The 27,855-nt window shown below is 44.9% G+C and overlaps 1 protein-coding gene across 7 annotated transcripts in view; it reads right to left on the reverse strand.

Moving 5' to 3' along the window:
• The window catches only part of LOC121550839 (dedicator of cytokinesis protein 7), a 44,067-nt gene that overhangs the window by 6,789 nt on the left and 9,423 nt on the right, over window positions 1-27,855 (reverse strand). Inside the window, exons 7-36 of one of the 7 annotated variants that reach the window (XM_041863213.2) lie at window positions 27,590-27,656; window positions 27,182-27,331; window positions 23,914-23,994; window positions 23,450-23,606; window positions 23,069-23,199; window positions 21,943-22,036; window positions 20,134-20,296; window positions 14,492-14,609; window positions 11,694-11,764; window positions 11,444-11,582; window positions 11,131-11,232; window positions 10,930-11,016; window positions 10,565-10,796; window positions 10,146-10,310; window positions 9,734-9,909; window positions 8,894-8,995; window positions 8,105-8,191; window positions 7,392-7,487; window positions 6,997-7,137; window positions 6,544-6,657; window positions 4,488-4,658; window positions 4,132-4,271; window positions 3,723-3,892; window positions 3,080-3,228; window positions 1,762-1,944; window positions 1,494-1,620; window positions 1,315-1,396; window positions 916-1,147; window positions 679-831; window positions 49-308 (exon numbers count right to left, since the gene is read on the reverse strand). In XM_041863213.2, the coding sequence (XP_041719147.2) occupies window positions 49-308; window positions 679-831; window positions 916-1,147; window positions 1,315-1,396; window positions 1,494-1,620; window positions 1,762-1,944; window positions 3,080-3,228; window positions 3,723-3,892; window positions 4,132-4,271; window positions 4,488-4,658; window positions 6,544-6,657; window positions 6,997-7,137; window positions 7,392-7,487; window positions 8,105-8,191; window positions 8,894-8,995; window positions 9,734-9,909; window positions 10,146-10,310; window positions 10,565-10,796; window positions 10,930-11,016; window positions 11,131-11,232; window positions 11,444-11,582; window positions 11,694-11,764; window positions 14,492-14,609; window positions 20,134-20,296; window positions 21,943-22,036; window positions 23,069-23,199; window positions 23,450-23,606; window positions 23,914-23,994; window positions 27,182-27,331; window positions 27,590-27,656 (4,140 nt within the window). Of the gene's footprint in view, window positions 1-48; window positions 309-678; window positions 832-915; window positions 1,148-1,314; window positions 1,397-1,493; window positions 1,621-1,761; window positions 1,945-3,079; window positions 3,229-3,722; window positions 3,893-4,131; window positions 4,272-4,487; window positions 4,659-6,543; window positions 6,658-6,996; window positions 7,138-7,391; window positions 7,488-8,104; window positions 8,192-8,893; window positions 8,996-9,733; window positions 9,910-10,145; window positions 10,311-10,564; window positions 10,797-10,929; window positions 11,017-11,130; window positions 11,233-11,443; window positions 11,583-11,693; window positions 11,765-14,491; window positions 14,610-18,285; window positions 19,204-20,133; window positions 20,297-21,942; window positions 22,037-23,068; window positions 23,200-23,449; window positions 23,607-23,907; window positions 23,995-27,181; window positions 27,332-27,589; window positions 27,657-27,855 lie in introns of those variants that run through there. The other 6 variants (XM_041863211.2, XM_041863216.2, XM_041863217.2 and 3 more) reach the window with 6 other exon arrangements.

Genomic DNA, 27,855 nt, shown 5'->3' on the forward strand with positions numbered 1-27,855 from the left:
TGAGAGAAAGTGGTTGTGCAGATGAGACAGCTGTCATATGTGTAATACCTGTACATGAGATCAATGAGCATCTCAGGGTCCTGCTGGTGCTCCTTCATCTTGACTGTGTCAGTCAGAATCATGTGCAGGTTGAACACCAGATCCTGGACCTGTTCTGGGAACGAGGAGTCCCGTAGCTCCAGGTCCTCCTCTGCGTAGGTCAGGATGGTTTTTAAGGAGCGTCGGAGGTGCTCCTCGTTGAAGTTCTGAGATGTCCCCACCAGGGAGGACAGGGACATGGTCACCTGCATCTTCACCCGAGCAAAGTTCTACATCAGAGAGAGAGGATGAGTCAATACTGAAGACTACAGGGGATTTGACCAATACAGAATTACACAACATATCAGTTGATGGTGTTGAGACTGAATTGGAACCATCTTTACTTCTTTCTTATTGTTGTCTCATTGTTGAGAGGTGAACCTGCAAGTAAGGATTTCATTGTAATGTATACATCATGTGTATCCTGTGCATATGACAAATATACTTGATTTGTATTATGGTGGGAAGATCTTAGCCTGGAAATCCAAACTGAATTCCCGCTTCGTTTCACTATTGCGTTCACTTCATAACAGTTAATCGGAGTGTGAATTCAGTTTGGCTTTCCTGGCTATGACAAGCTTCAGTATGAGTGAGACTCACATTGCCGATCTCAAAGTTCTGCCTCATGAGCAGGTAGAGGGAGGCGGAGGCTTGACTCCGGACAGAGCCCACACTACTGCTGCAGTGGCGGAGCAGACGCAGACACAGGTCAGCACACAGCTCTGTGTCCTCCTCAAACAGCATCTCTGGGAACTACACACACAGGACACACAACACTTAATACATACACACCCACAAAGACATGTAACTAACATGCAGACACACACACACACACACCTTGAAGACCAGTCCCCTCTGTGTAGTGAAGCAGTGCTGCAGGAAGAGGGCACTCTGACTCCCTGCCATGCTGTGGAGGAGGACTCTCAACACCCCGCCCAAAACACTCTCCTTCAGCTCTGACGCCAGCACCGTCTTCACTATGATCTCCAGTGTGTCCAGGACGACCAGAGAGGCTTCAGTGGCCAGGTTTCCATCCACCACTGACTCTTGCTCTGTCTCCACCTTAGTTCTGCAACGAGACAGGGTTTACTATCACTCAAACACACACAAATCCATACAAACTTCAATATATACAATGTGCCTACACAAATACTGTACACAGACAGTTGATGACATGTTTTATCAAGTCATTGGTCTACCTTGGCATTAGAGTCTGTGCATATTGTGGGGACCTACTTGTCGACTCTGTCGGTGTTCTGTCTCCAGTGAGTGACGTTCTTCCTCCATCTGACATTCTCATTACCATATGGACTCCGCTCTGAACAAAAACAAAACATATGGACACTTGTAACAACCACAAAGAAACATTGCATGTAGAAAATCTCAAACTATGATGGCCCATCCGGTGCTGGTACCTCTACAGCGGCGGACCATCTCCTGTCGGGCTCCGATGGTTCCCAGTATAGCCTCCTCTAGACGAGCCTTCATGTCCTGAGACTTCTTAAACGTCAGGCTGTTGATACGCTCCAGAGCCTTCCTCCCCTGGGACAACCAATCAGAGATGGAACAGTCAGAATAGTTATAATAGGAGGTATTCTGGTCTGAGAGTCAAATAGGGGTAACATGTGAAGGATGAGAGGTATAGATGTATGCTCAGCGAGGAGGGCCAGCAGGAGTGCCTACCTTGTACTCGAAGCAGGACACCGAGAGGTGCAGCAGGTCTAGCAGCCTGTTGATCTGAAGCACAGAGAGGTCTGACACCCAGCTCTCCAGCAGAGCAGCGTCTGCGTTCTTCAGAACCCACAGGAAAGACACCAGCAGAGTTCTACTGCACTCTGCAGACAGAGAGCTGCACTGACGACCAGTCTGGGAGAGAGATGAACACATACATTAGGGCTAGGAGTTTTTCCTGATGTCACGTTCCAACTACAATGTCACTTTCCAACTACAATGTCACTTTCCAACTACAATGTCACTTTCCAAATACAATGTCACGTTCCAACAACAATGTCACGTTCCAACAACAATGTCACGTTCCAACAACAATGTCACGTTCCAACAACGTCACTTTCCAACAATGTCACGTTCCAACAACAATGTCACGTTCCAACAACAATGTCACGTTCCAACAATGTCACGTTCCAACAACAATGTCACGTTCCAACAACAATGTCACGTTCCAACAACAATGTCACGATCCAACAACAATGTCACGTTCCAACAACAATGTCACGTTCCAACAACAATGTCACATTCTAAAAACAATGTCACGTTCCAACAATAATGTCACCTTCCAACAACAATGTCACGTTCCAACAATGTCACGTTCCAACAATGTCACGTTCCAACAACAATGTCACGTTCCAACAACAATGTCACGTTCCAACAATAATGTCACCTTCCAACAACAATGTCACGTTCCAACAATAATGTCACGGTCCAACAACAATGTCACTTTCCAACAATGTCACGTTCCAACAATGTCACGTTCCAACAACAATGTCACGGTCCAACAACAATGTCACGTTCCAACAACGTCACGTTCCAACAACAATGTCACGTTCCAAAAACAATGTCACGTTCCAAAAACAATGTCACGTTCCAACAATGTCACGTTCCAACAATGTCACGGTCCAACAATGTCACGGTCCAACAATGTCACGGTCCAACAATGTCACAGTCCAACAATTTGGATGAGAAAGACTGTCAGAAGAGCTCATGAGCAGTGAGCCATCTACAGGTAGCGAGAGGTAGTTCAGTATGGAGGGTGTAATTAGAAGAAAGGCATGTTGTACCCCCTCTGGTGGTGTGGATTTGCCCCATGCTGGTACTGTAGATTAGTGATGAAGTGTACTACAAAGGATCTCAATAACAGTGGGAGGGGGAAAATAAGTTCAATCGTTACCAGGTTTACTGGCATTACTAAAAATGCCTGAGATATGAAAGCCTGAGGCAGTAAGCTCCCACACAGCAGAAGGGGGCTGATTGTGTCACTACTCACCACCGTGGGCATGGTGAAGTTGGGGGCTTTGGCATGCGGCAACGGGGAGCCGGCGATCGCCATGGCGACAGACTGACTGATGGTTCCGTTGTCTGGGTCCCCGTCGTCTTGCATAGCGGAGGCGTGGCGGCCCCGAGTGGGAGAGGTGTCTGACAAACACAAGAACAAGACACTGTCGATTCTATCAACCTAAGCCAGAATAACTAACTACAATGCAATTTCCCACCTCCAATGAGGATTTAAACACAACGCAACATGGTCAGAGAAGAGGATGATGATGCTGGTTAACCTACAGCAGGGGTAGGCAACTAGAGTCAGCCACGGGAACAATTTTTGTCGGAGCGGATGGGTGGCCGTAACATAATTATAATAATTTATACACTGCAAATTGACCACAACTAAGCCCAAAAAGAGGTTGCATTTGAAAATAACTATAATTTCATACCTTGAGTACATTGAGACATGTCTCCTTTTTTTTCTTTTGTGGGAATACGTGGGAACAGATTTTCTAAATGAAACACATTGTTTGCTGAATTCCTGGTGATTTTACAGTCTTTTTTTACAACCCCAAAAAACGTGCGGGACGTTTTTGGCACGCGTGTAGCCTGTTGCCGACCCCTGACCTACAGTGTGTCCTTCTCACCTGTGAAGTCATGGAGCTGGGGCAGGGTGTCCATCACGATGGGGATGAGGGGCAGGTAGAGCTGGGCGATGTGGGCTCGCACCTGGGGGTCCGTGTAGCGAGGATCCGCATCATGACTGCACATCAGAGAGTGGACTGCACTGATGGCCTTCTTATGTAGGAAAAACACCCTGGGGAAGACTGAATGAGTGAGTATGTGCCGTGTGTGTCTGCGTGTGTCTGCGTGCGTGTGTGTGTGTGTGTGTGTGAGGCCCCGTATAGCTCAGTTGGTAGAGCATGGCGTTTGCAATGCCAGGGTTGTGGGTTTGATTCCCATGGGGGGGCAGTATGAAAATGTATGCACTCACTAACTGTAAATCACTCTGGATAAGAGCGTCTGCTAAATGACTAAACTGTAATGCCTCCTCACCCCTCCCCATCAGGCTCCAGGATGAGGGATAGCTCAGTCAGCAGCAGGCCAGACAGGAAGTGTTGCTGTCTGAAGGGGACGGAGAGCTCAAACATACTGGCCACGCCCTGGTCCTGGTGCATACTGGAGAACGCTGAACCCTAAGAGAGGGAGGGAGAGAGAGGGAGATGGATGGATGGTAGCAGGGAGAGGAAGGACTTTCTAGCAAGAGTAAGGGAGACAGTCAATTTGTGGCTAAGAGTATACACTCCTCAACTATTCATTACTACAGATGTCAGCGGATGACAAAGTTGGCCCTTGGTCAAGATCATTGTGTTGTCTAGTAATGAATGGAGCCTCCAGTCTAGTGGAGTTACCTGGGAGGTGGTGGAGGAGGTGGAGGGGGAGGGAGAGGCGGGGGGGCTGAGGGTGGAGCAGGGTAGGTTGAGGGTGACGTAGTGCTCATGGCTGCACACGATGCGGGTGAAGTCCATTCTCAGAGCTGTCAGAGAGCTGGGGTTCTGGGCTGTGTGGAACTTGTTGGCAATCTGACACACACACACACACAGAGAGAGAGAGAGAGAGACAGGTGGTATAGCTACAGTGGGGAAAAAAGTATTTAGTCAGCCACCAATTGTGCAAGTTCTCCCACTTAAAAAGATGAGAGAGGCCTGTAATTTTCATCATAGGTACACGTCAACTATGACAGACAAATTGAGAAAAAAAAATCCAGAAAATCACATTGTAGGATTTTTTATGAATTTATTTGCAAATTATGGTGGAAAATAAGTATTTGGTCACCTACAAACAAGCAAGATTTCTGGCTCTCACAGACCTGTAACTTCTTCTTTAAGAGGCTCCTCTGTCCTCCACTCGTTACCTGTATTAATGGCACCTGTTTGAACTTGTTATCAGTATAAAAGACACCTGTCCACAACCTCAAACAGTCACACTCCAAACTCCACTATGGCCAAGACCAAATAGCTGTCAAAGGACACCAGAAACAAAATTGTAGACCTGCACCAGGCTGGGAAGACTGAATCTGCAATAGGTAAGCAGCTTGGTTTGAAGAAATCAACTGTAGGAGCAATTATTAGGAAATAGAAGACATACAAGACCACTGATAATCTCCCTTGATCTGGGGCTCCACGCAAGATCTCACCCCGTGGGATCAAAATGATCACAAGAACGGTGAGAAAAAATCCCAGACGGGGGGACCTAGTGAATGACCTGCAGAGAGCTGGGACCAAAGTAACAAAGCCTACCATCAGTAACACACTACACCGCCAGGGACTCAAATCCTGCAGTGTCAGACGTGTCCCCCTGCTTAAGCCAGTACATGTCCAGGCCTGTCTGAAGTTTGCTAGAGTGCATTTGGATGATCCAGAAGAGGATTGAGAGAATGTCATATGGTCAGATGAAACCAAAATAGAACTTTTTGGTAAAAACTCAACTCGTCGTGTTTGGAGGACAAAGAATGCTCAGTTGCATCCAAAGAACACCATACCTACTGTGAAGCATGGGGGTGGAAACATCATGCTTTGGGGCTGTTTTTCTGCAAAGGGACCAGGACGACTGATCCGTGTAAAGGAAAGAATGAATGGGGCCATGTATCGTGAGATTTTGAGTGAAAACCTCCTTCCATCAGCAAGGGCATTGAAGATGAAACGTGGCTGGGTCTTTCAGCATGACAATGATCCCAAACACACCGCCCGGGCAACGAAGGAGTGGCTTCGTAAGAAGCATTTCAAGGTCCTGGAGTGGCCTAGCCAGTCTCCAGATCTCAACCCCATAGAAAATCTTTGGAGGGAGTTGAAAGTCTGTGTTGCCCAGCGACAGCCCCAAAACATCACTGCTCTAGAGGAGATCTGCATGGAGAAATGGGCCAAAATACCAGCAACAGTGTGTGAAAACCTTGTGAAGACTTACAGAAAACGTTTGACCTGTGTCATTGCCAACAAAGGGTATATAACAAAGTATTGAGAAACTTTTGTTATTGACCAAATACTTATTTTCCACCATAATTTGCAAATAAATTCATAAAAAATCCTACAATGTGATTTTCTGGATTTTTTTTTCTCATTTTGTCTGTCATAGTTGACGTGTACCTATGATGAAAATTACAGGCCTCTCATCTTTTTAAGTGGGAGAACTTGCACAATTGGTGGCTGACTAAATACTTTTTTTCCCCACTGTATGTGTAAGACTGTCAACATATTCTGGGACTGGTTGCAGTAAAAGCAGATGATGTAATGTGTGTCTGTAATTTGTTATGACTCCATTGATGACTGACAGTGGGTTTAAATACTGGCTTGTATTGTGGCAGAATAGTGACACTGTCTGTATGCATGTTTGTAGTAGAACCAGACACTCACTGTCTGAGAGTGGGTGAGTGGGTGTCTGTTTAATGTGTGTGTATGTGTTTGTGTGTACCTGTTTGTAGTAGGAGCGGATGAGGTTGAAGACAAAGCCACGGTCCATGAGAGACAGAAGGTCATTCAGGAAGAAGGCCAGACTGCTGTTCAACCTCTCCACAAGCTCCACATCCTGAGAGAGAGGGGGAAGAGAGAGAGAGAGAGAGAGAGAGAGAGAGAGAGAGAGAGAGAGAGAGAGAGAGAGAGAGAGAGAGAGAGAGAGAGAGAGAGAGAGAGAGAGAGGAGGGGGAGAGATAGAGATAGAGAGAGAGATAGAGGGAGAATGAGAGAGAGCGAGGGAGAGAGAGAGAGGAGGGAGAGATAGTCAGTGATTAGAGAAAAGTGAATATGGGAAGAGTTTAGAAGACATAGAAACATGGAGGAGCGGGAGGTAAAGGTATACTTTGTATTCCCCCAAAAAGGGAAATGTGACTCCTATGTTCTAATGGCCCTTGGGATGTGGCCACTGTACCTTGTGGTATCGGCCTGCTACATCAGCACTGATAGCACCCACTAGAGCAGCGATGTCATCCACAAAGCGGTCTGGGAAGCGCTGGCGTCTGGGAAGGTCTAGTCGGGAGGACAGGAACAGGTGGTGGGACATACTCTTTGTCTGGGAGAGGAGGAGAGGGATCATGGATTGTATCTACTTCTTCAAATGAACACTGGCTATGTAAAACAACATATTCCTTTACGCTTTTCTCTGACGGAGACATTTGACCAAATGTTTCTTGATTTACGGAAATCCATAATGGCCTGTGTCATGACGACGAGTGAGTAAATACAAAGAAAAAAAGTGTCAAGATCTCACGAAAGATGCCATACAGATGCAACCCTCATCAGCCTCATTATTATTCAGATACGTACCATGAGTTGGAAGAAGAACCAGGCCTGTTGCAGTGCTGCCTCCCTCACTGTGCTGGTGCTCACCACCCACTGTAGAGCCAGCTCTTCATGGAGCAACTACACCAGGAAGTAAACACACACAGGGTCACAGAGAGAAACACACAGGCAGAGTGCAGTACACCCCGGTTAGCAACAGAGGCTAACGGAGGAAAAGCTAGCTGAAATACCCAGGTAAAAATGTGACCGTGTGAAAATACTGAGCTAACACTACTACCATAAAATTTCTCATAAAAAGGTAGGGCTGTCTGTCTGCAAACAAACAACACACAACAAACAACACACAGTGAGAAAAGCTACTACTATGCTAACAACAGGGTTAATGTAGAACACTAACATAATACATCCTGTAGATAGCATTAGAGGAACATGGTACTATAGCCAGGTCTTACAATGTAGGCAATGTAGGAGATCCCAGATAACAAACTTTACTCATACCTGGCTTTGATGACTGTGTCAACACTCAATAGCTGATGAATTAAACAATTACTTCTCTCTCACACACACACAGACACAGACACAGACACAGACACAGACACACACTTACAGTATGAACTGATAAACACCCGTGTGAGTGTTTTACACAAGTGCGTGTTACACATACTGACAAACACAGAATGGATGAGGATGGACAAGGGTGTTAATATAGTGTTTAAGACAGTGTATGACAACGGTACCTTCTTGGCAATCTGTCTTGTTGGAGCTGAACAGAAGGTGGTGCTGTCCACAAAGGCAGACATGCGATTGCAGCCACGATCACTTGCCTGATAGAGTAGCGGAGCGATGGAAACAGTGATGAGGACAAAGAGCAGAAGTGAGTAAGGTGGAAAAAATAAAGAAATGTGATGGATGGATAGTCTTCCTGGACTTTATTGACTAGCTTGGATAGAACAGATGTTAGTGTCAGTTGATGTTCAGATGGTGTTCCATGCAGCTGATAGGATGAAAAGTGATCCTAATGAAAGGCATAATTATGAAAACGAGGCCGAGCCCAGCTAAGCCAAGGAGGTGAAAAGGAACAAACCAATGACAGACAGACAGACAGCTGACAAAATGGACCATAGACAGACACACAGTTCAGCAGCCACATATGAGTAGAGGAGGGAGGGGCAGCGAGGAGGTTGTTGTTGGGTAGAGGAGGGAGGGGCAGCGAGGAGGTTGTTGTTGGGTAGAGGAGGGAGGGGCAGCGAGGAGGTTGTTGTTGGGTAGAGGAGGGAGGGGCAGCGAGGAGGGTGTTGTTGGGTATGGGGTGAACATGAGGTTTGTTCTGGAGGCCGAAACGTTACAGAATGTTCAGATAGAAATGTATTGGGTAGAACAGACGTCATTGTCTCATAGGGAATCATGTCCGCTCTAGTCATTTTATTTCTATCAGCAACATTCTGAACAATTCTCGTTACTGAATGAACCGGCACCCATGGTGGAGGGGTAGGTAGTTGAAGGTAGGGAAGGAGGGTTGTTGGCACCTGCTTGAGCTCACAGCTGAAGTTGGGGTTCCGGCGTAGCACAGCTCTGGAGCCCCCGGGGGCATAAGCAGAGTTTACCCAGGAGTGGGAGCGGTCTATCCCCTGAACATCACATCACATCAGCCACCACCACACCGCACCGCACCGACAGACAGCAACACACAGGCAGCCACAGGCCAGGGGGAGAGAGGGAGGGAGGCAGAGAGAGAGGGAGCGAAGGAAGGTTAGGGAGAGTGGGACGGAGAGGGGGGATCAGGGAGGGGTGGAGACAAGGGTGAAATTAGAGAGGGAGGAGAAGGCAGGAAGAGAGGGAGAGAGGAGGGGGAGGAGGGGAATAGCGAGGGACAGAACACAGAGGGACAGACAGACATAGGCACAGCACAAGATTGCACAATTGACAACAGCAGTGGAATCAACCAACCATTGGCACAGACAGACAGGAATCTCTGCAACCACAGACCTGCACATCAAGATACTACACTGGCGTGTCACTACAGGAGGACGAGGGGAGTCTGATTGTATGTTTATTCACAGGAAACACATAGGACAGACATTCAGCATACATTTAAACAGCCAGAAAACCATTTAACCACCATTTGAGAAAGTGTCTATGTTTAGACTGGAAGAGGCAGCAACACTATCATAAGCACACAGATAACATATTCAGGAGTTCATCACATAGTGCCTTTACTTCTCCAACTAGAGGAGAAACAGAACAGGTTGTATTTACAGTACCTAGAAAGGACAGAGGCAGTGTCTAAGATGGCTGTATTACCGGGAAGGAGCCAATGAGAGAATTCAATTCAATACCATTTGATTTGTATTGGAGATAGAACTGACCTTGCTGCCGATGATCCTCTGCACCTCCTCGTCAGGTGACGTCGGGGTGCTGGCCAGGTCAGGGTTGGAGTTACTGATGCTCTTGGAGTGGGCCAAGTGCAGGGTGCTGGGGCGGGCCGTTGCCCTGGACAACGTGGCGTACTGGATGGGCAGCTCGTAGGCCGGGGTGGCACCCCCTGGGTCAGGGAGAAGAGGAGAGCACTGTTACCAAAAGACACACCTATGCTCTTTTTAGTAGTTGAGTGAGAATTCTCCACCCACGAGGTTAAATGAATCACACCCAAGCACATCAGAGACATGGATAGACTAAAATACTCTTCCTTGAAAGCATTGGGACTACATCATTACAGCTGGTGTGGCGATATAGTGACTCTTTAGTGCCTGAGCATGGGTCTGCTGTTCCATTCCTCACCAGTAGGGGGCATGGCAGGCTCGGTGGTGGGCAGGTGGAAGCAGTAGTGGATGTAGGAGGCCAGCAGGTTGTTCCTGCCGTGCTGGTCCTGGTTCCCCTCCAGGTTCTTATGGATCTGGTTGACCAGCAGGGACATGGCCTCGAACGCTGCACGACCCAGGTTCACTGAGAGATGGGAATGGGAAAAAGAGGCAGAGATCACACCTGGGTTTGCACTTTTGGGACTGTTCCATTTGTTCCATTGTACAAGGCAAGCTCAATCAAGCGTAGACGTAAATTCATTGAAAAATTAATCCTAGATCTTGGAGAAATATTTGACCAGGAGAGTTTCTGTGGGAGAGATGAGGATCTTGAAAGGGAGATGACCGGATGAGTCAATCTAAGATGGCCGCCCACTGTAGAGTCGCCAAGTCACTCACCGATCTGTCCTGCGATGACGGGCGGGTGGACGATAAGCAGGATGAGTTTGGAGAGCAGCTGGTGGAGGAAGCGGACGCAGGTGTCGAGTAGCGCCCCCCGCAGGCCGGCCATGCTAGCCTTCAGCTCCCCCTCCACATTGGCCTCACTGATGATACAGTCCTTCAGACGGAACGGGAATGAGTACTCCTCCAGGACGTAACACAGGGTGAAGAACTTATCCAGGTGGGGGTCCTAAGAGACAAAGTCACATATTGGGGGGGCTCATTGAATTTACAATCACATTGACTTGAGTATTAGAGGAAGTTAAGGAAAGATAGAAGTGTGTGAGAGATAAAGAGAGAGAGAGAGCGAGAGCGAGAGTTACCTGAGTGTGAACTGAGGAGGCAGCTGTCACCTCTACATTGAACACCTGCTTGTGATTATCCACCCACTTCATGCCTGGGAGCTGCACCTGCAAAACACACACATTACCTACATCAAAACTCAGCCAAACACAGACTAAGCATACAAACAAATGAGTTCATGAGAACTAAGCATGCATGTGCTCACACACGCACACACTTACGTCAGGGGTGAGGACGGAGTAGCTGGCTGGTGGTTTCTCAACAGAGACTGGCAGACTGAAGGAACCGGTCCGTAGGCGGCCATGTTGCATCAGAGGAATCCACTGTGGACACAGACAATTTAATGCACATTATTACATCACACATGCATAAACACACAGCACGGCTAATCATTGTTAGTGTATCAAAGGCCTAAATATTAGTAGCATGTAACTGAGGTATGTAATGGGTAGGGCAGCACCCTAACTTGGGTCCCATAGTTTCCCCTGGTCAGGTGAGTGAAAAAACCTCCGGGTCCTAGTAAAGGGTACTCACGGTGTATCCCACAGGGGTCTCCAGGGGCGTGTTCTGTTTGGGCTGACAGCTGATGTGGTAGAAGGTGAACAGGAGGTGGTGGTTGTCTGTCAGGTTGGCTGGAATCTTCATCTTCACCTCCTCATAGAACTCTGGAGACCTGAGGAGAGAGAGATGGATAGATGAGAGGGGGAAGGAGAGGAAGAAAGAGACATAATGAGAGAATGAGAGGAGTGTAATAGGAAAGGTGTGGAACGGAACGGGCTCTTACTTGTCATGGTAGATGACGGGTGAATAAGCCTCTGTAAAGAACTCGGCACAGCTGGACTTCCCAAAGATCACCTGTTATGACGAGAGGAGACATCTTTCATTGGATCTATGCCCTTTCTTGACGAGCAGTGGGCTCTGTGTCTCTCAACCTGACCAGCAGATGTCGTCGTCACAGTGATTTGGCACCTCATGTTTTTATTACACTGAGTGTACAAAACATTAGGAACACCTTCCTAATAATGAGTTGCACCCCCTTTTGCCCTCAGACTATTCTTGATACACAAGGGAAACTATTGAGTGTGAAAAACCCAGCAGCGTTGCACCTACTACTATACTCCGTTCAAAAGGCAATTAAATATTTTGTCTTGCCCATTCACCTTCTGAATGGCACACATACACAATCCATGTCACAATTGTCTCAAGGCTTAAAAATCCTTCTTGAACCTGTCTCCTCCCCTTCATCTACACTGATTGATGTGGACTTAACAATTGACATCAATAAGGGATCATAGCTTTCACCTGGTCAGTCTGTCATGTCCTAATGTTTTGTACACTCAGTGTACAGTGGGGGAAAAAAGTATTCAGTGAGCCACCAATTGTGCAAGTTCTCCCACTTAAAAAGATGAGAGAGGCCTGTAATTTTCATCATAGGTACACGTCAACTATGACAGACAAAATGAGGAAAAAAAATCCAGAAAATCACATTGTAGGATTTTTTATGAATTTATTTGCAAATTATGGTGGAAAATAAGTATTTGGTCACCTACAAACAAGCAAGATTTCTGGCTCTCACAGACCTGTAACTTCTTATTTAAGAGGCTCCTTTGTCCTCCACTCGTTACCTGTATTAATGGCACCTGTTTGAACTTGTTATCAGTATAAAAGACACCTGTCCACAACCTCAAACAGTCACACTCCAAACTCCACTATGGCCAAGACCAAATAGCTGTCAAAGGACACCAGAAACAAAATTGTAGACCTGCACCAGGCTGGGAAGACTGAATATGCAATAGGTAAGCAGCTTGGTTTGAAGAAATCAACTGTGGGAGCAATTATTAGGAAATGGAAGACATACAAGACCCCTGATAATCTCCCTCGATCTGGGGCTCCACGCAAGATCTCACCCCGTGGGGTCAAAATGATCACAAGAACGGTGAGCAAAAATCCCAGAACCACACGGGGGGACCTAGTGAATGACCTGCAGAGAGCTGGGACCAAAGTAACAAAGCCTACCATCAGTAACACACTACGCCACCAGGGACTCAAATCCTGCAGTGCTAGACGTGTCCCCCTGCTTAAGCCAGTACATGTCCAGGCCCGTCTGAAGTTTGCTAGAGTGCATTTGGATGATCCAGAAGAGGATTGGGAGAATGTCATATGGTCAGATGAAACCAAAATAGAACTTTTTGGTCAAAACTCAACTCGTCGTGTTGGAGGACAAAGAATGCTGAATTGCATCCAAAGAACACCATACCTACTGTGAAGCATGGGGGTGGAAACATCATGCTTTGGGGCTGTTTTTCTGCAAAGGGACCAGGACGACTGATCCGTGTAAAGGAAAGAATGAATGGGGCCATGTATCATGAGATTTTGAGTGAAAACCTCCTTCCATCAGCAAGGGCATTGAAGATGAAACGTGGCTGGGTCTTTCAGCATGACAATGATCCCAAACACACCGCCCGGGCAACGAAGGAGTGGCTTCGTAAGAAGCATTTCAAGGTCCTGGAGTGGCCTAGCCAGTCTCCAGATCTCAACCCCATAGAAAATCTTTGGAGGGGAGTTGAAAGTCCGTGTTGCCCAGCGACAGCCCCAAAACATCACTGCTCTAGAGGAGATCTGCATGGAGGAATGGGCCAAAATACCAGCAACAGTGTGTGAAAACCTTGTGAAGACTTACAGAAAATGTTTGACCTGTGTCATTGCCAACAAAGGGTATATAACAAAGTATTGAGAAACTTTTGTTATTGACCAAATACTTATTTTCCACCATAATTTGCAAATAAATTCATAAAAAATCCTACAATGTGATTTTCTGGAATTTTTTTCTCATTTTGTCTGTCATAGTTGACGTGTACCTATGATGAAAATTACAGGCCTCTCTCATCTTTTTAAGTGGGAGAACTTGCACAATTGGTGGCTGACTAAATACTTTTTTTCCCCACTGTATGTCCATAAAGGAATTTACCAGAATCCTTCTCAGAACTGCTAACTATGTAAATAACATGTCATACTAAATTACATGTAACCTATGGTTCTTTAGCATTACAGTTGGAAATCTTCCAAATTAGGTAATTTATAATAAGCTGGTTTCTAAACATCATTAATTGAATTTGACCATTTTTTACATTTTATGGACTGGGAATATGTCCAATGGTTGTCTAGTCTCCACAGGGCTCCTTCAATGGATTAGGACATTGTTGCCAGGGTCCCAGATTAGATTAGGGTGTGTCATAAAGGCTCTAATCGGATTAAGAATCCACTGCACTGAGACTGAACAACACCACAGCTTTCAGACAGGAAGTTAATTAACCAGTAAAATCCCTCCTTCAGTTTGTTTTAACCATCAAAAAGGTTGCCTGCTTCCAAAAACCAGGGACTAGGGTTACCTACCCCCAACTCAGTTAAACACACTATACATTCTTGTAGAGTGACCTATTCTTGTGGGACACATCGTATTTCACTGCCTCAGGCTTTTCTTTGTGAGGGGGATTGCCATTGTCCTGAGAGCACTGTGTTACAACTCTGTAGAGGTTTCCTGTTTTGTGATTGGTGGACTTGTGAAGCAGGCCAATCACTCACCGGCATGGCCAGACTGGGATCCTCTCCTGCCATGAACTGCACCTTGACAGCAATGTTCCTGACTGAGCCCTGCCGACTGCTGAAGTTCAGGCTCTGGGGGTAGATATAAAGCAGGTTCCTGGAAGTGGAGAAGAGGAGGAGGAGGACAAGATGAGGGAGAAGAAAGAAGAAAAACTTGAATTCCCTGATACAACCTGGAAGGCATTGAGGGGTCATTACACTCTAGTTTCAGCTCAGCTGGCCTACACGCTGCGGCTGCCTGCCAACGCACGCACCACAAATCTCTTGCCAGGGAGCATGCATGGTCAAATCAATTCTATCTGGCATGTGACAACTTACCACATTTCTGGCACAAAAACAGAATATCTAGCCTAAATTAGAGCGTAGTATTAGTTAATTGTAGCAGTTTTATAGCAGATCAAAAAGCTGTTGAAATCTTAACAAATAGGCCTATAATGTGAGAAGGATGGGAAGTTTTGAGGAAGCATGTGTGACCTAGCAGGGTGTGAGTGACCTTCAACTCCTGTCCAAGTCAAACATGTGAAAGATAACTTCAGAGCATACCAGTATATTCCAATCCCAAATTTAATTTACTTATCAAGAACATTGTTTATAGCTATCTAGTATCCACACACTCACAAACAACACAGAGCAGTGTGACATGATTTTGTCATGGCCTGATGGTCAGCCCAATATACTGTACTACTGGGCCAGGTTGCATAAAATATCTTAAGTGTTTCTCTTAAGGATTTACCTTAAGGAATAATTTCCCCTTACCTAAAATAATTGTTTAAGGGAGTTGCATAGAGCCCCTCAAACGTTTTCCCTAGGTAAGGGCATACTTAAGGGTACTTAAGGGGTTTTACGGTAGTTTGAAGGCATGTATGGCAGAAAAAGACTGGTTACCATGGAGATGACCTGATTCACTGACTGAAGGTCAAAGAGCATTTATTTTGGGAGATCACAAAATATAACTTCTACGTTCAAGACATGAGAAACAAATTGATTCAGAAGACAATAAAACACGTTTACTTTAGTTACTTTTTTCTCAACTTGTTTCTATTACTTCAAGCTAAATTACAGAGTAGGTAGCTAGCTAGCCAGCTGGCTTTGTAGCCATTGATCGTGCACCTTCCATTGTTTAGCTAAGTAGCTAGCTAGCTATACACCTAGCCAGCTGGTTGATGTTTTCATTTTGCAACCAGGGCAGAGGAAAACATTCACCTGCACAAATGCTGTTTACATTGATATCCATACTGAATGAAGCACTTAAGGGACCTCATGGGCACCATTAACTTTTTCACTTAATTTAAGGGAGAAATTCACCTTAAAATGTTTTGTGCAAATTACTTAAAGTTAAACTTGAGATGTTTTATACAACCGGGCCCTGGTCCATATCTACCAGGACAGACAGAGGCTCAGCTGATGTTAATGTAGGGCATGTGTATTTGACACCTGGAGGCCTGGCAGAGTTACTCCAGAGGTTGGCATGAATGCCAAGGTCAGCCTGACTAAGGCCACAGAGCTGCTCTCTGATTGGACCACGACTGAGCTAATGTTTTACAGTAATTTTGAACACCCAATATAAAAGAGACGTATCATTACTGATATCCAATATGAGATGAAAAAGGTACTACAGACCTGAGGCACTTAGACATACAGCTGAGAAACTAAACCCGGAGTAACACTCTTAACAATCCTTTAAGACAAACAGACATAGGAAGGGGCACTGGGCGATTCTCACTGGATTTTGAGTCTCTCTATATAGCCTCTGTCCTCAGGTCAGGATGAGGGCCACATTACTCTGCCTGCTGTGTATGGCCATGTGTTTAACGGGGATCCCAGCCAGCCCAGTCCGGAAGGCCCAGAAGAACAACCAGGCTGCCCCCATTGATGACATGAACGTGCTGATGTACGGCGTGCTGCAGTTCAGTGAGACCCTACACCACGTCTACGAGAGCACCGATGCCAAGTTTGCGCGGATCGAGAGGTCGCTGAGGAGACATGAGGAGGGGTTGGAGAGGCTGGGCCAGGAGGCAGGCCAGGCCGCAGAGAAGGAAAGACAGATGAGACAGGTGCTAGGACTGATACAGGTGAGGAAACATATTACTGAAATGTGCATAGATCTAAGTGCGCAGAGGTTTTTTTCTTCAGTAGAATTTTGATCTTCATGCACCTTAGCTATACTCTGTCAGGTGTACAGTAGATGTATCCATTTACTGGTGAAAACACACCCAGTCAGACACCTCAAACTAACTGACATTGTCATCAACTGGTAGATGTGTTTTGAAAATGATGATCAATTTGTGGTTTTCAATCCATAGAGCGACACGGCAGACAGAGATAACCCTGCTTTGCAAACAATCTGAAATCTCATTCAGTCAGATAAGCTCTATTCCTCTGGGCTCCAACAGGGAGAGAGAGCAGCTGAACAGATATTGGAAAGCAGCTGAACAGACACCATTGGCTATTTGGCTGAATGGGCCAATAACTGCCATGAACCTGAGCACTCAACTATCTGGCTAGCTTTTCAACACAAACACAAAGCCATGTACATATTTGTTTTGTTTACTCAGTATAGATCCTAATGTTCTGAGAACAGAGGGTGTGTGAGAATGACATTGGACAGCCAGTATATTGAGGCCAAGGCGGTTTGGGCAGCTGGTCTGAGATCAGTGGGAGGGAGAGGATTTAAAGCCAGATGCTCTTTTCCAAGGGCCAGATGGCTGGTCTGCAGTCAGAGGCTGAGGTGGCCAAGGGTAAGCTGGCCCGGATGGAGCAGGAGGAGGGGGAGTTTAGGACTAAGGTGTCCAACCTGGAGACATACCTACAGAACTACCCCCCTAACAGCATACAGGAATTAAAGGTAAGGTACACTTCTCAATCACACACAGACTATGCCAAACAATCCAATGCCAACACACTCAAACTGTTCTATTCCATTAATAAATCCATATGTGTGTGTTTTCAGGATAGGGCGTTAAAACACTCCAGTGTTCTGGAGGGCCTGCTAACATGGACCCAGTTCCAAAAACAGAGCATTGAGAGTCAGAACCAACAGTTGACCAAGCTACAGAAATTGGTGGGTATAATAGCTGAACATAGTTTGAAAAATGCTAAATAGAATCTGCCCATGATTGATGTAGTGATGGACGCCGTGTTTGACTAAGTTTGCTTTGTTTTTATTTCAGAGTGAAGCCAGGAGATAGCCAGTCCTTTGTCACATCAGCTGATGGTTTCACTGAATCTTAACACAAGTTACTGTAGCTACTACACTCCCTGACTTCACCCTGTGCATCAGTACCCTGTCTACTCATACAAGTATCATTCACACATCACAAAAATGTCCACCCAATAAACTGAATTACAATAACTTGTTATATATTTATACCACTGCATTATATTTCTGAATACATTTAATTGTGTTTAAAACAAGCACTTTATTGTACATTTTCTTGTTCTTTATTTTAATTCTAATTAATTCTTACTGTCATATTGTGTATATTGTGTGCAAATAAAAATATGAAAATATAATTTCTGTGCTGTGGTGTTTATGCAGCATATGACATAAAAATCTATGTATGATCTATGACAGTGTATGAGAGTCTACTGACCTGTAGGTGGTGTGATGGGTGTAGACTGACCTGTAGGTGGGGTGAGGGATGTAGACTGACCTGTAGGTGGGGTGAGGGATGTAGACTGACCTGTAGGTGGTGTGAGGCGTGTGGACTGACCTGTAGGTGGGGTGAGGGATGTAGACTGACCTGTAGGTGGTGTGAGGCGTGTGGACTGACCTGTAGGTGGTGTGAGGGGTGTAGACTGACCTGTAGGTGGGGTGAGGGATGTAGACTGACCTGTAGGTGGTGTGAGGCGTGTGGACTGACCTGTAGGTGGTGTGAGGGGTGTAGACTGACCTGTAGGTGGTGTGAGGGGTGTAGACTGACCTGTAGGTGGGGTGAGGGATGTAGACTGACCTGTAGGTGGTGTGAGGCGTGTGGACTGACCTGTAGGTGGTGTGAGGGGTGTAGACTGACCTGTAGGTGGTGTGAGGGGTGTAGACTGACCTGTAGGTGGTGTGAGGCGTGTGGACTGACCTGTAGGTGGTGTGAGGGGTGTAGACTGACCTGTAGGTGGTGTGAGGGGTGTAGACTGACCTGTAGGTGGGGTGAGGGGTGTAGACTGACCTGTAGGTGGGGTGAGGGATGTAGACTGACCTGTAGGTGGTGTGAGGCGTGTGGACTGACCTGTAGGTGGTGTGAGGGGTGTAGACTGACCTGTAGGTGGGGTGAGGGATGTAGACTGACCTGTAGGTGGTGTGAGGGGTGTAGACTGACCTGTAGGTGGGGTGAGGGATGTAGACTGACCTGTAGGTGGTGTGAGGCGTGTGGACTGACCTGTAGGTGGTGTGAGGGGTGTAGACTGACCTGTAGGTGGGGTGAGGGATGTAGACTGACCTGTAGGTGGTGTGAGGCGTGTAGACTGACCTGTAGGTGGTGTGAGGCGTGTGGACTGACCTGTAGGTGGTGTGAGGGGTGTAGACTGACCTGTAGGTGGTGTGAGGGGTGTAGACTGACCTGTAGGTGGGGTGAGGGATGTAGACTGACCTGTAGGTGGTGTGAGGCGTGTAGACTGACCTGTAGGTGGGGTGAGGGATGTAGACTGACCTGTAGGTGGGGTGAGGGGTGTAGACTGACCTGTAGGTGGTGTGAGGGGTGTAGACTGACCTGTAGGTGGTGTGAGGGGTGTAGACTGACCTGTAGGTGGTGTGAGGCGTGTGGACTGACCTGTAGGTGGTGTGAGGGGTGTAGACTGACCTGTAGGTGGGGTGAGGGGTGTAGACTGACCTGTAGGTGGTGTGAGGGGTGTAGACTGACCTGTAGGTGGGGTGAGGGGTGTAGACTGACCTGTAGGTTGTGTGAGGCGTGTGGACTGACCTGTAGGTGGTGTGAGGGGTGTAGACTGACCTGTAGGTGGGGTGAGGGGTGTAGACTGACCTGTAGGTTGTGTGAGGCGTGTGAGGTGTGTGGACTGACCTGTAGGTGGTGTGAGGGGTGTAGACTGACCTGTAGGTTGTGTGAGGCGTGTGGACTGACCTGTAGGTTGTGTGAGGCGTGTGGACTGACCTGTAGGTGGTGTGAGGGGTGTAGACTGACCTGTAGGTGGTGTGATGAGTGTAGACTGACCTATAGGTGGGGTGAGGGGTGTAGACTGACCTGTAGGTTGTGTGAGGCGTGTGGACTGACCTGTAAGTGGGGTGAGGGGTGTAGACTGACCTGTAGGTGGTGTGAGGCGTGTAGACTGACCTATAGGTGGGGTGAGGGGTGTAGACTGACCTGTAGGTTGTGTGAGGCGTGTGGACTGACCTGTAAGTGGGGTGAGGGGTGTAGACTGACCTGTAGGTGGTGTGAGGCGTGTAGACTGACCTATAGGTGGGGTGAGGGGTGTAGACTGACCTGTAGGTTGTGTGAGGCGTGTAGACTGACCTGTAGGTGGTGTGAGGCGTGTAGACTGACCTGTAGGTTGTGTGAGGCGTGTGAGGTGTGTGGACTGACCTGTAGGTGGGGTGAGGGGTGTAGACTGACCTGTAGGTGGGGTGAGGGATGTAGACTGACCTGTAGGTGGGGTGAGGGATGTAGACTGACCTGTAGGTGGTGTGAGGGGTGTAGACGTAGCGGGCGGGGAACTCCAGCACCTCCTTGGTGGGGCGCACCCTCAGGTCAGGGTAGGGCTTGACATGGAGCAGCTCAGGAGACAGGCAGTAGTGAGGAGAGTCTGGGGCTGGAGAGATGTCTATCTTCAACTGGGCTAGGGACAGAAGGAGCAGGAAGAGAGAAAAACAATGTTACACTTGTGAACGTAAAATATATTCTCTATTCAGCCTATAGAATTTGTGCAGGTGATTATATATAAACATACAGTTGAAGTCGGAAGTTTACGTACACTTAGGTTGGAGTCATTAAAACTCGTTTTTGTTTACAGACAGATTATTTCACTTATAATTCACTGTATGACAATTCCAGTGGGTCAGAGGTTTACATACACTAAGTTGACTGTGCCTTTAAACAGCTTGGAAAATTCCAGAAAATGATGTCATGGCTTTAGAAGTTTCTGATAGGCTAATTGACATCATTTGAGTCAATTGGAGGTGTACCTGTGGATGTATTTCAAGGCCTACATTCAAACTCAGTGCCTCTTTGCTTGACATTATGGGAAAATGAAAAGAAATCAGCCAAGACCTCAGAAAAAAAATTGTAGACCCCCACAAGTCTGGTTCATCCTTGGGAGCAATTTCCAAACGCCTGAAGGTACCACGTTCATCTGTACAAACAATAGTACACAAGTATAAACACCATGGGACCACGCAGCCGTCCTACTGCTCATGAAGGAGACGTGTTCTGTCTCCCAGAGATGAACGTACTTTGGTGCGAAAAGTGCAAATCAATCCCAGAACAACAGCAAAGGACCTTGTGAAGATGCTGGAGGAAACAGGTACAAAAGTATCTACATCCACAGTAAAACAGGTCCTATATCAACATAATCTGAACGGCAGCTCAGCAAGGAAGAAGCAACTGCTCCAAAATCGCCATAAAAAAGACAGACTACGGTTTGCAACTGCACATGGGGACAAAGATCGTACTTTTTGGAGAAATGTACTCTGGTCTGATGAAACAAAAATAGAACTGTTTGGCCATAATGACCATCATTATGTTTGGAGGAAAAAGGGGGCGACTTGCAAGCCGAAGAACACCATCCCAAACATGAAGCACGGGGGTGGCAGCATCATGCTGTGGGGGTGCTTTGATGCATGAGGGACTGGTGCACTTCACAAAATAGATGGCATCATGAGGAAGGAAAATTATGTGGATATATTGAAGCAACATCTCAAGACATCATTCAGGAAGTTAAAGCTTGGTCGCAAATGGGTCTTCTAAATGGACAATGACCCCAAGCATACTTCCAAAGTTGTGGCAAAATGGCTTAAGGACAACAAAGTCAAGGTATTGGAGTGGCCATCACAAAGCCCTGACCTCAATTATATAGAACATTTGTGGGCAGAACTGAAAAAGCGTGTGCGAGCAAGGAGGCCTACAAACCTGACTCAGTTACACCAGCTCTGTCAGGAGGAATGGGCCAAAATTCACCCAACTTATTGTGGGAAGCTTGTGGAAGGCTACCCGAAACGTTTGACCCAAGTTAAACAATTTAAAGACAATGATACCAAATACTAATTGAGTGTATGTAAACTTCTGACCCACTGGGAATGTGATGAAAGAAATAAAAGCTGAAATAAATCATTCTCTCTACTATTATTCTGACATTTCACATTCTTAAAATAAAGTGGTGATCCTAACTGACCTAAAAATGTAGTTTAAATGTATTTGGCTAAGGTGTATGTAAACTTCAGACTTCAACTGTATATGTGTGTGCTGAGGAGGTACTGTCGTAGGTACCTGTGACAGGTCTCAGTCTGCGTAGGACAGAGGTCGGTCTGCGCATGTCAGCCAGAAATTTGTAGAGGTCTTCATCACTTAGCCTGTCCCCCTCCTACAGATACACAGAGATCATAGTATATTGGCACACAGACTAAAAATCACACTGAGACAGGTTACAGTGCCTATAACAAGTATTCATACCACTTGGATCTCTTCACATTTTATTGTTACAAAGTGAGATTCAAATACATTTAATTAACGATTTTATGAAAAATATATCTTGATTAAATCAGTATTCACCCCCGAGTCAATACATGTTAGAAACACCTTTGGCAGCGATTACAGCTGTGAGTCTTTTTGAGTAAGAGCTAAGAGCTTTGCACATTTGGATTGTGCAATACTTGCCCATTATTATTTTCCAATTTCTTCAAGCTCTGTCCAATTGAATGTTGATCATTGCTAGACAGCACTTTTTTCAAGTCTTGCCATACATTTTCTAGGAGATTTAAAGGGATAGTACAAGATTTTGGCAAACTCTAACTGTTTTAAAATCACAATTGGCCTCATGGTGAAAACCCTGAGTGGTTTCCTTCCTCTCCGGCAACTCAGTTAGGAAGGATGCCTGTATCTTTATAGTGACTGGGTGTATTGATACACCCTCCAAAGTGTAATTAACAACTTCACTATGCTCAAAGGGATATTCAGTGTGTTTTTTTGTTTGTTTTTTACCCATCCTTCTTTGCGAGGTATTGGAAATGCTCCCTGGTGTTTGTGGTTGAATCTGTGCTTGAAATTCACTACGCGACTAAGGGGCCTTACAGATAATTGTATGTGTGGGGTACAGAGATGAGGTAGTCATTCAAAAATCATGTTAACCCCTATTATTGCACACAGAGTGAGTCCATGCAACTTATTATATGATTTGTTAAGCACATTTTTACTCCTGAAATGATTTAGGCTTGCCATAACGAAGGGGGTGAATACTTACATAACCAAGGCCTTTTATTTATATGTATTACTTTGTAAAGATTTATAACAACATATCAATCCCACTTTGTAACGCAACAACAACAACAACAAAAAATCCAGGAGGGGTGAATACTTATGATAGGCACCTGGGTAGCACAAACACATTCTGACTGACCTGTTTGAAGAAGTTGGTGACTGTGAGAGTGGCTGGACGGAAGGTGGCAAAGTTACACATGTCCTCTCCTACACTCATCCGCTCAAACCCTTTCTTCTTTCTCTCGTTCCATGTTCCATGGCCTTTCCGCTCTGACAAAAAGACAAGTCATCCGTTTAGATATTAAATAACAATGATTACATACTTATTATGAAATAATGATGACACTTTTGTTACATCCATTATTCAACAAGAAAAGTGGTTGAGTGTGACTGATGTAAGGAATTCAAACATGTATTTCCATGTGTATATTAAGAGAGAATATGTGTATGTGTGTGCGCTTGACATCCTAACATTGATTAAACCAGGGGGCGTTTGGTAGAGGTCAGAGGTCATAAGTACCAGAGTCAGAGTCGGGGTCAGAGCGCTCCAGCCCCCCCACACTGCTGACGATGTTGACCAGGTGGATGGCCGTCCAGGCGAAGGGCATCCTGTACCTCCCCAGCCTGCTACACGACGTCTCCGCCTGCAGACGTAGCTTCTCCAGCTTCTCCTTGTGCTAAACAGAGAGACACAGACTGACTGGCGGGGACTGTAAACCTGGATGGGAGCTTGTTCTATCAAGGGCCTTGAGAAAAGGCCTTAGCAAGGTGATACTGTAATATTTATATAATGTTTTAGAGTTTGTTGGACATTGATCTTCAGAATAGGGAATTGCAAATATTGCAGTTGTCTGACTAGGCTGAATTGAGAAATGCTGATTGCTACCCAGCTGGACAGAGTCCCATGTGCATGACCCCATGCACACATGTTACACATGCAGAGAAAAGACCAACAGAAGATAGATACTATGAACTTACTGTTACCTTTGATGAGTCTGACTCTTTCATGACCATGTAGGGTTCACAGGATTCCCCTATGTCTCCCTGCTGAAGGACTTTCTCCAGCTGAAACACACACACACACAACACATGTACATACAGACAAGACACGTGGGTAACAGTGAACATTGCTGACTTGACCATTTTTGCAAATGGTGCATGCACACATTTCTAAAGCAATATATGAAATGCAAATATTGGATGCATCTTCAGAATAACTAATTTCACATTCACTAGTTAAAGACAAATAGGTCATTGCACTTCACTGTCACCTATGTGGCAAAGCTCACATAACTTTATCTAAAGTAAATAAGTTATATATAGCAGCCATGATAAGGTATTGCAAAGACACTTGGCATTAATCATTCTGGTGGCTGAAGGATATTCCACTGATTTGTCTGGGATGGTCTGCTCAAATGCAGTTTACACAGTAAATTGGCCAGTGTTACCTTGTGTAGATTTTTCTGTGTTACATAAGAACCTCAGTGTTGGTGTTAATAACCAGTGTTGGTGTTAATAACCAGTGTTGGTGTTAATAACCAGTGTTGGTGTTAATAACCAGTGTTCTATTGTAGGTTGATTATTTGAATTGTTTGTTTCAATGTTGTTTGTTTCAATTGAATGATTAATTAGTCTTATGCTACACAAAGATAAATAACATACATTGTTCTAAACTAATCCAATCTGTTAGTTGGACTTATTGCACCCGTTGCTGAAATGGTTGTTCTAGTTTAGATGGTTTAGGTAGGCTCACATCTTAGTCCTCCTGACCATGGCAGTCATTCTGAATGCAGGTTGCGGGTGAAAAAAAATAAAAAATGTTGGATATCCCCACTCCGGCTGGATTCCAATCACTTTGCAAGCCAGCATAATTTGACTTGCAAATAAAAAGGAAACTTTTACATCTTACTAAGTCTGAGGGTGGTTTTACCCTTCCAGACTTGGAATTGTATCAACTCTCCACCCAAGGCTTCTACTTGTGACATATAGTTAAATGCACTAAAGAGGAACAATGGGTACATATTGAAGACGCGCATGCTCATCCCCAGAATCTTTCCATGTGTCTATTTTCAAAGGATAAAGCTAAGAACATTAAAGCTACATTCTGAAACTTTTTTTACGTAAGCTTCAAAACAGCTGAAAATGCAATATTTTTGGTTATGGAAAATATATTTCACAGCGGTTTAGATGGTAGAATGATTCTCTACACTATACTTGCTTGTTTTGCCACAAACTATTTGAATTTTTGCAACCAGGAAATGGAAGACCAATTTCTGCATAGAGCATCTTTAACAACTTCATAGTTAAGAACACTATAACAATATAGAAGAAAATGAAACAGATTCTACAAGAACCAATATCACTCCTTAAAAACACAACCCTATGAATCAAATCCTTCCATGGCATTTCAGAATTGACAGATAAATTGGTCTGTAAAGGGCTGTAAGTAAGCATTTCACTGTAATGTCTGCACCTGTTGTATTCGGCGCATGTGACCAATAAAATTTGATTTGATTTGATTTGATTTGACATGGAGAACTAAAGGCATAGAAACCCTAAAGGACTTGGTAATAGGAAATACATTTATTTCCATTACAGAATTAAAAAAGCAATTTTAGACTGACCAATGTAGATATTTTCAAATACATGCAACTTAAAAGTTTTGATTTGAAATCTTTTCGACATCAGAGCAATCTTGAGGGAATCCTATTGGAGTCAGAAAATGATATTAATATGATAGGTAAGTTACAGTGAAAAAGTATTCAGACCCCTTCCCTTTTTCCACATTTTGTTACGTTACAGCCTTATTCTAAAATGGATTAAATAAAACATGTTCCTCATCAATCTACACACAATACCACATAACGACAAAGTGAAAAAATAAATACCTTATTTACATAAGTATTCAGACCCTTTGCTATGAGACTAAAAATGTAGCTCAGGTGCATCCTGTTTCCATTGATAATTCTTGAGATATTTCTACAACTTGATTGGAATCCACCTGTTGTAAATTCAATTGATTGGACATGATTTGGAAAGGCACACACCTGTCTATAGAAAGGTCCCACAGTTGACAGTGCATTTCAGAGAAAAAAACAAGCCATGAGGTCGAAGGAATTGTCCGTAGAGCTCCGAGACAGGATTGTGTTGAGGCACAGATCTGGGGAAGGGTACCAAAACAATTGCTTGTGTTTCTTGGCCCAAGCAGGTCTCTTCTTCTTATTGGTGTCCTTTAGTAGTGGTTTCTTTGCAGCAATTCGACCATGAAGGCCTGATTCACACAGTCCCCTCTGAACAGTTGATGTTGAGATGTGTCTGTTACTTGAACTCTGTGAAGCATTTATTTGGGCTGCAATTTCTGAGGCTGGTAACTCTAACTTATCCTCTGCAAAGCTGTAATCAAGGCAAAGGGTGGCTACTTTGAAGAATCTAAAATCTCAACTATATTTAGATTTGTTTAACACTTTTTTGGTTACTACATGATTCCATATGTGTTATTTCATAGTTTTGATGTCTTCACTATTATTCTACAATGTAAAAAAATTTAAAAATAAAGAAAGACCTTTGAATGAGTAGGTGTGTCGAAACTTTTGACTGATAGTGTATATCTTACAAAATATATATGACTTGCAGGCCTGATGTGACATGTAAACCATGAGTTGCAGGCCACTGTATTAGGGTAAAACTAGGCCCTCAAAATAAGGCTTATGAAATATGTATTGTATTGTCTTAAATAATTACATTTTAATGATAACATATTCGCTTGGGATCTCACTTGGTGAAGGCTACAGGACTGAAAATGAATGAATGCAACAGCCATGTCTCTGTCACTAACAAATAAAGTAATGGGTGGTAACTAAACTGTTCCCACGGGGGGCCAGTATGAAAAATGTATGCACTCACTAACTGTAAGTCGCTCTGGATAAGAGCGTCTGCTAAATGACTAAAATGTAAATGTAAATGTATGTAAATGTAACTCTACAATTCACTCGAGAGGCAAGGCACACTGGGAAATATGCAAATAAGGCATTACACTAAGCAAAGTGTTAATTTCACACTGAAAAGTGTGGTCCCATATAGGCACTGGAAGAGTGTTAGATTTAATCTCTAAATGTTCATATGGACAGGACTAGGGTTTTCTCCTGACCAGACCAAGAAAAAGTCCTACAGAAAGTCAGTAGTTTGTAATGTGACGTAGATCCTTCTCTGGACTCTCTGTATGTCCCCCCCCTGGTGGCCATATGTCCAGTACCTTGATGACCAGGAAGATGTCTGCTGAAGGGTACGTGATAGAGAAGATGGCTGAGCGGGCCAGGGTGGAGATGGCTGCGTGGGGCGTGTGGGGACGCAGCAAGCCCTTCATCTGATCTGAATTCAGGTCAAAGTGGAAGTCCTCTGAGATCTGAGCGAGGGAGGGAGGGTGAGAGGAAAGGGAGGAGGGAAATGAGAGGGAAGGGGGGAAGGGAGGGAGGAGATGAGGAAATGTATGTCAAGGGATATTAATTACGTTTTGACTCTGAGATTTAAAGCACAAGACCTTCGAGGCATAGTGAGTGCTAGAATAATTTAATCAGTCAAAAGCATGAGCTCAGCATGACATTAGCATATGATCATTCAAAAATATATACAGTCTAAACATTTCTAGAAAACTCATGGGTACCTTTTTCTTTTCCTTGACATCATAGAGAGCAAGAGTCCCAAATATTGGCTCAATTTCTATTTCAAATCTGTAGGGGGTACAAAAAGCACAATGTGTGTTTGGATGAGAAAGAAATATGATTTATAAATGAATAAATGAAGTGACCAAAACCCTTTTCACACTATTGTGCCGACTTCAACCGTGGCTAAGCACTTTTCCTTAGTGTGAAAAGGGTATAAGCGAAAGAGTGACCAACAAGGATAATTTTAGGAACGATAAGGACAGAC

Source organism: Coregonus clupeaformis, chromosome 35 (genome assembly GCF_020615455.1).
Source record: "Coregonus clupeaformis isolate EN_2021a chromosome 35, ASM2061545v1, whole genome shotgun sequence".
NCBI lineage: Eukaryota > Metazoa > Chordata > Actinopteri > Salmoniformes > Salmonidae > Coregonus > Coregonus clupeaformis.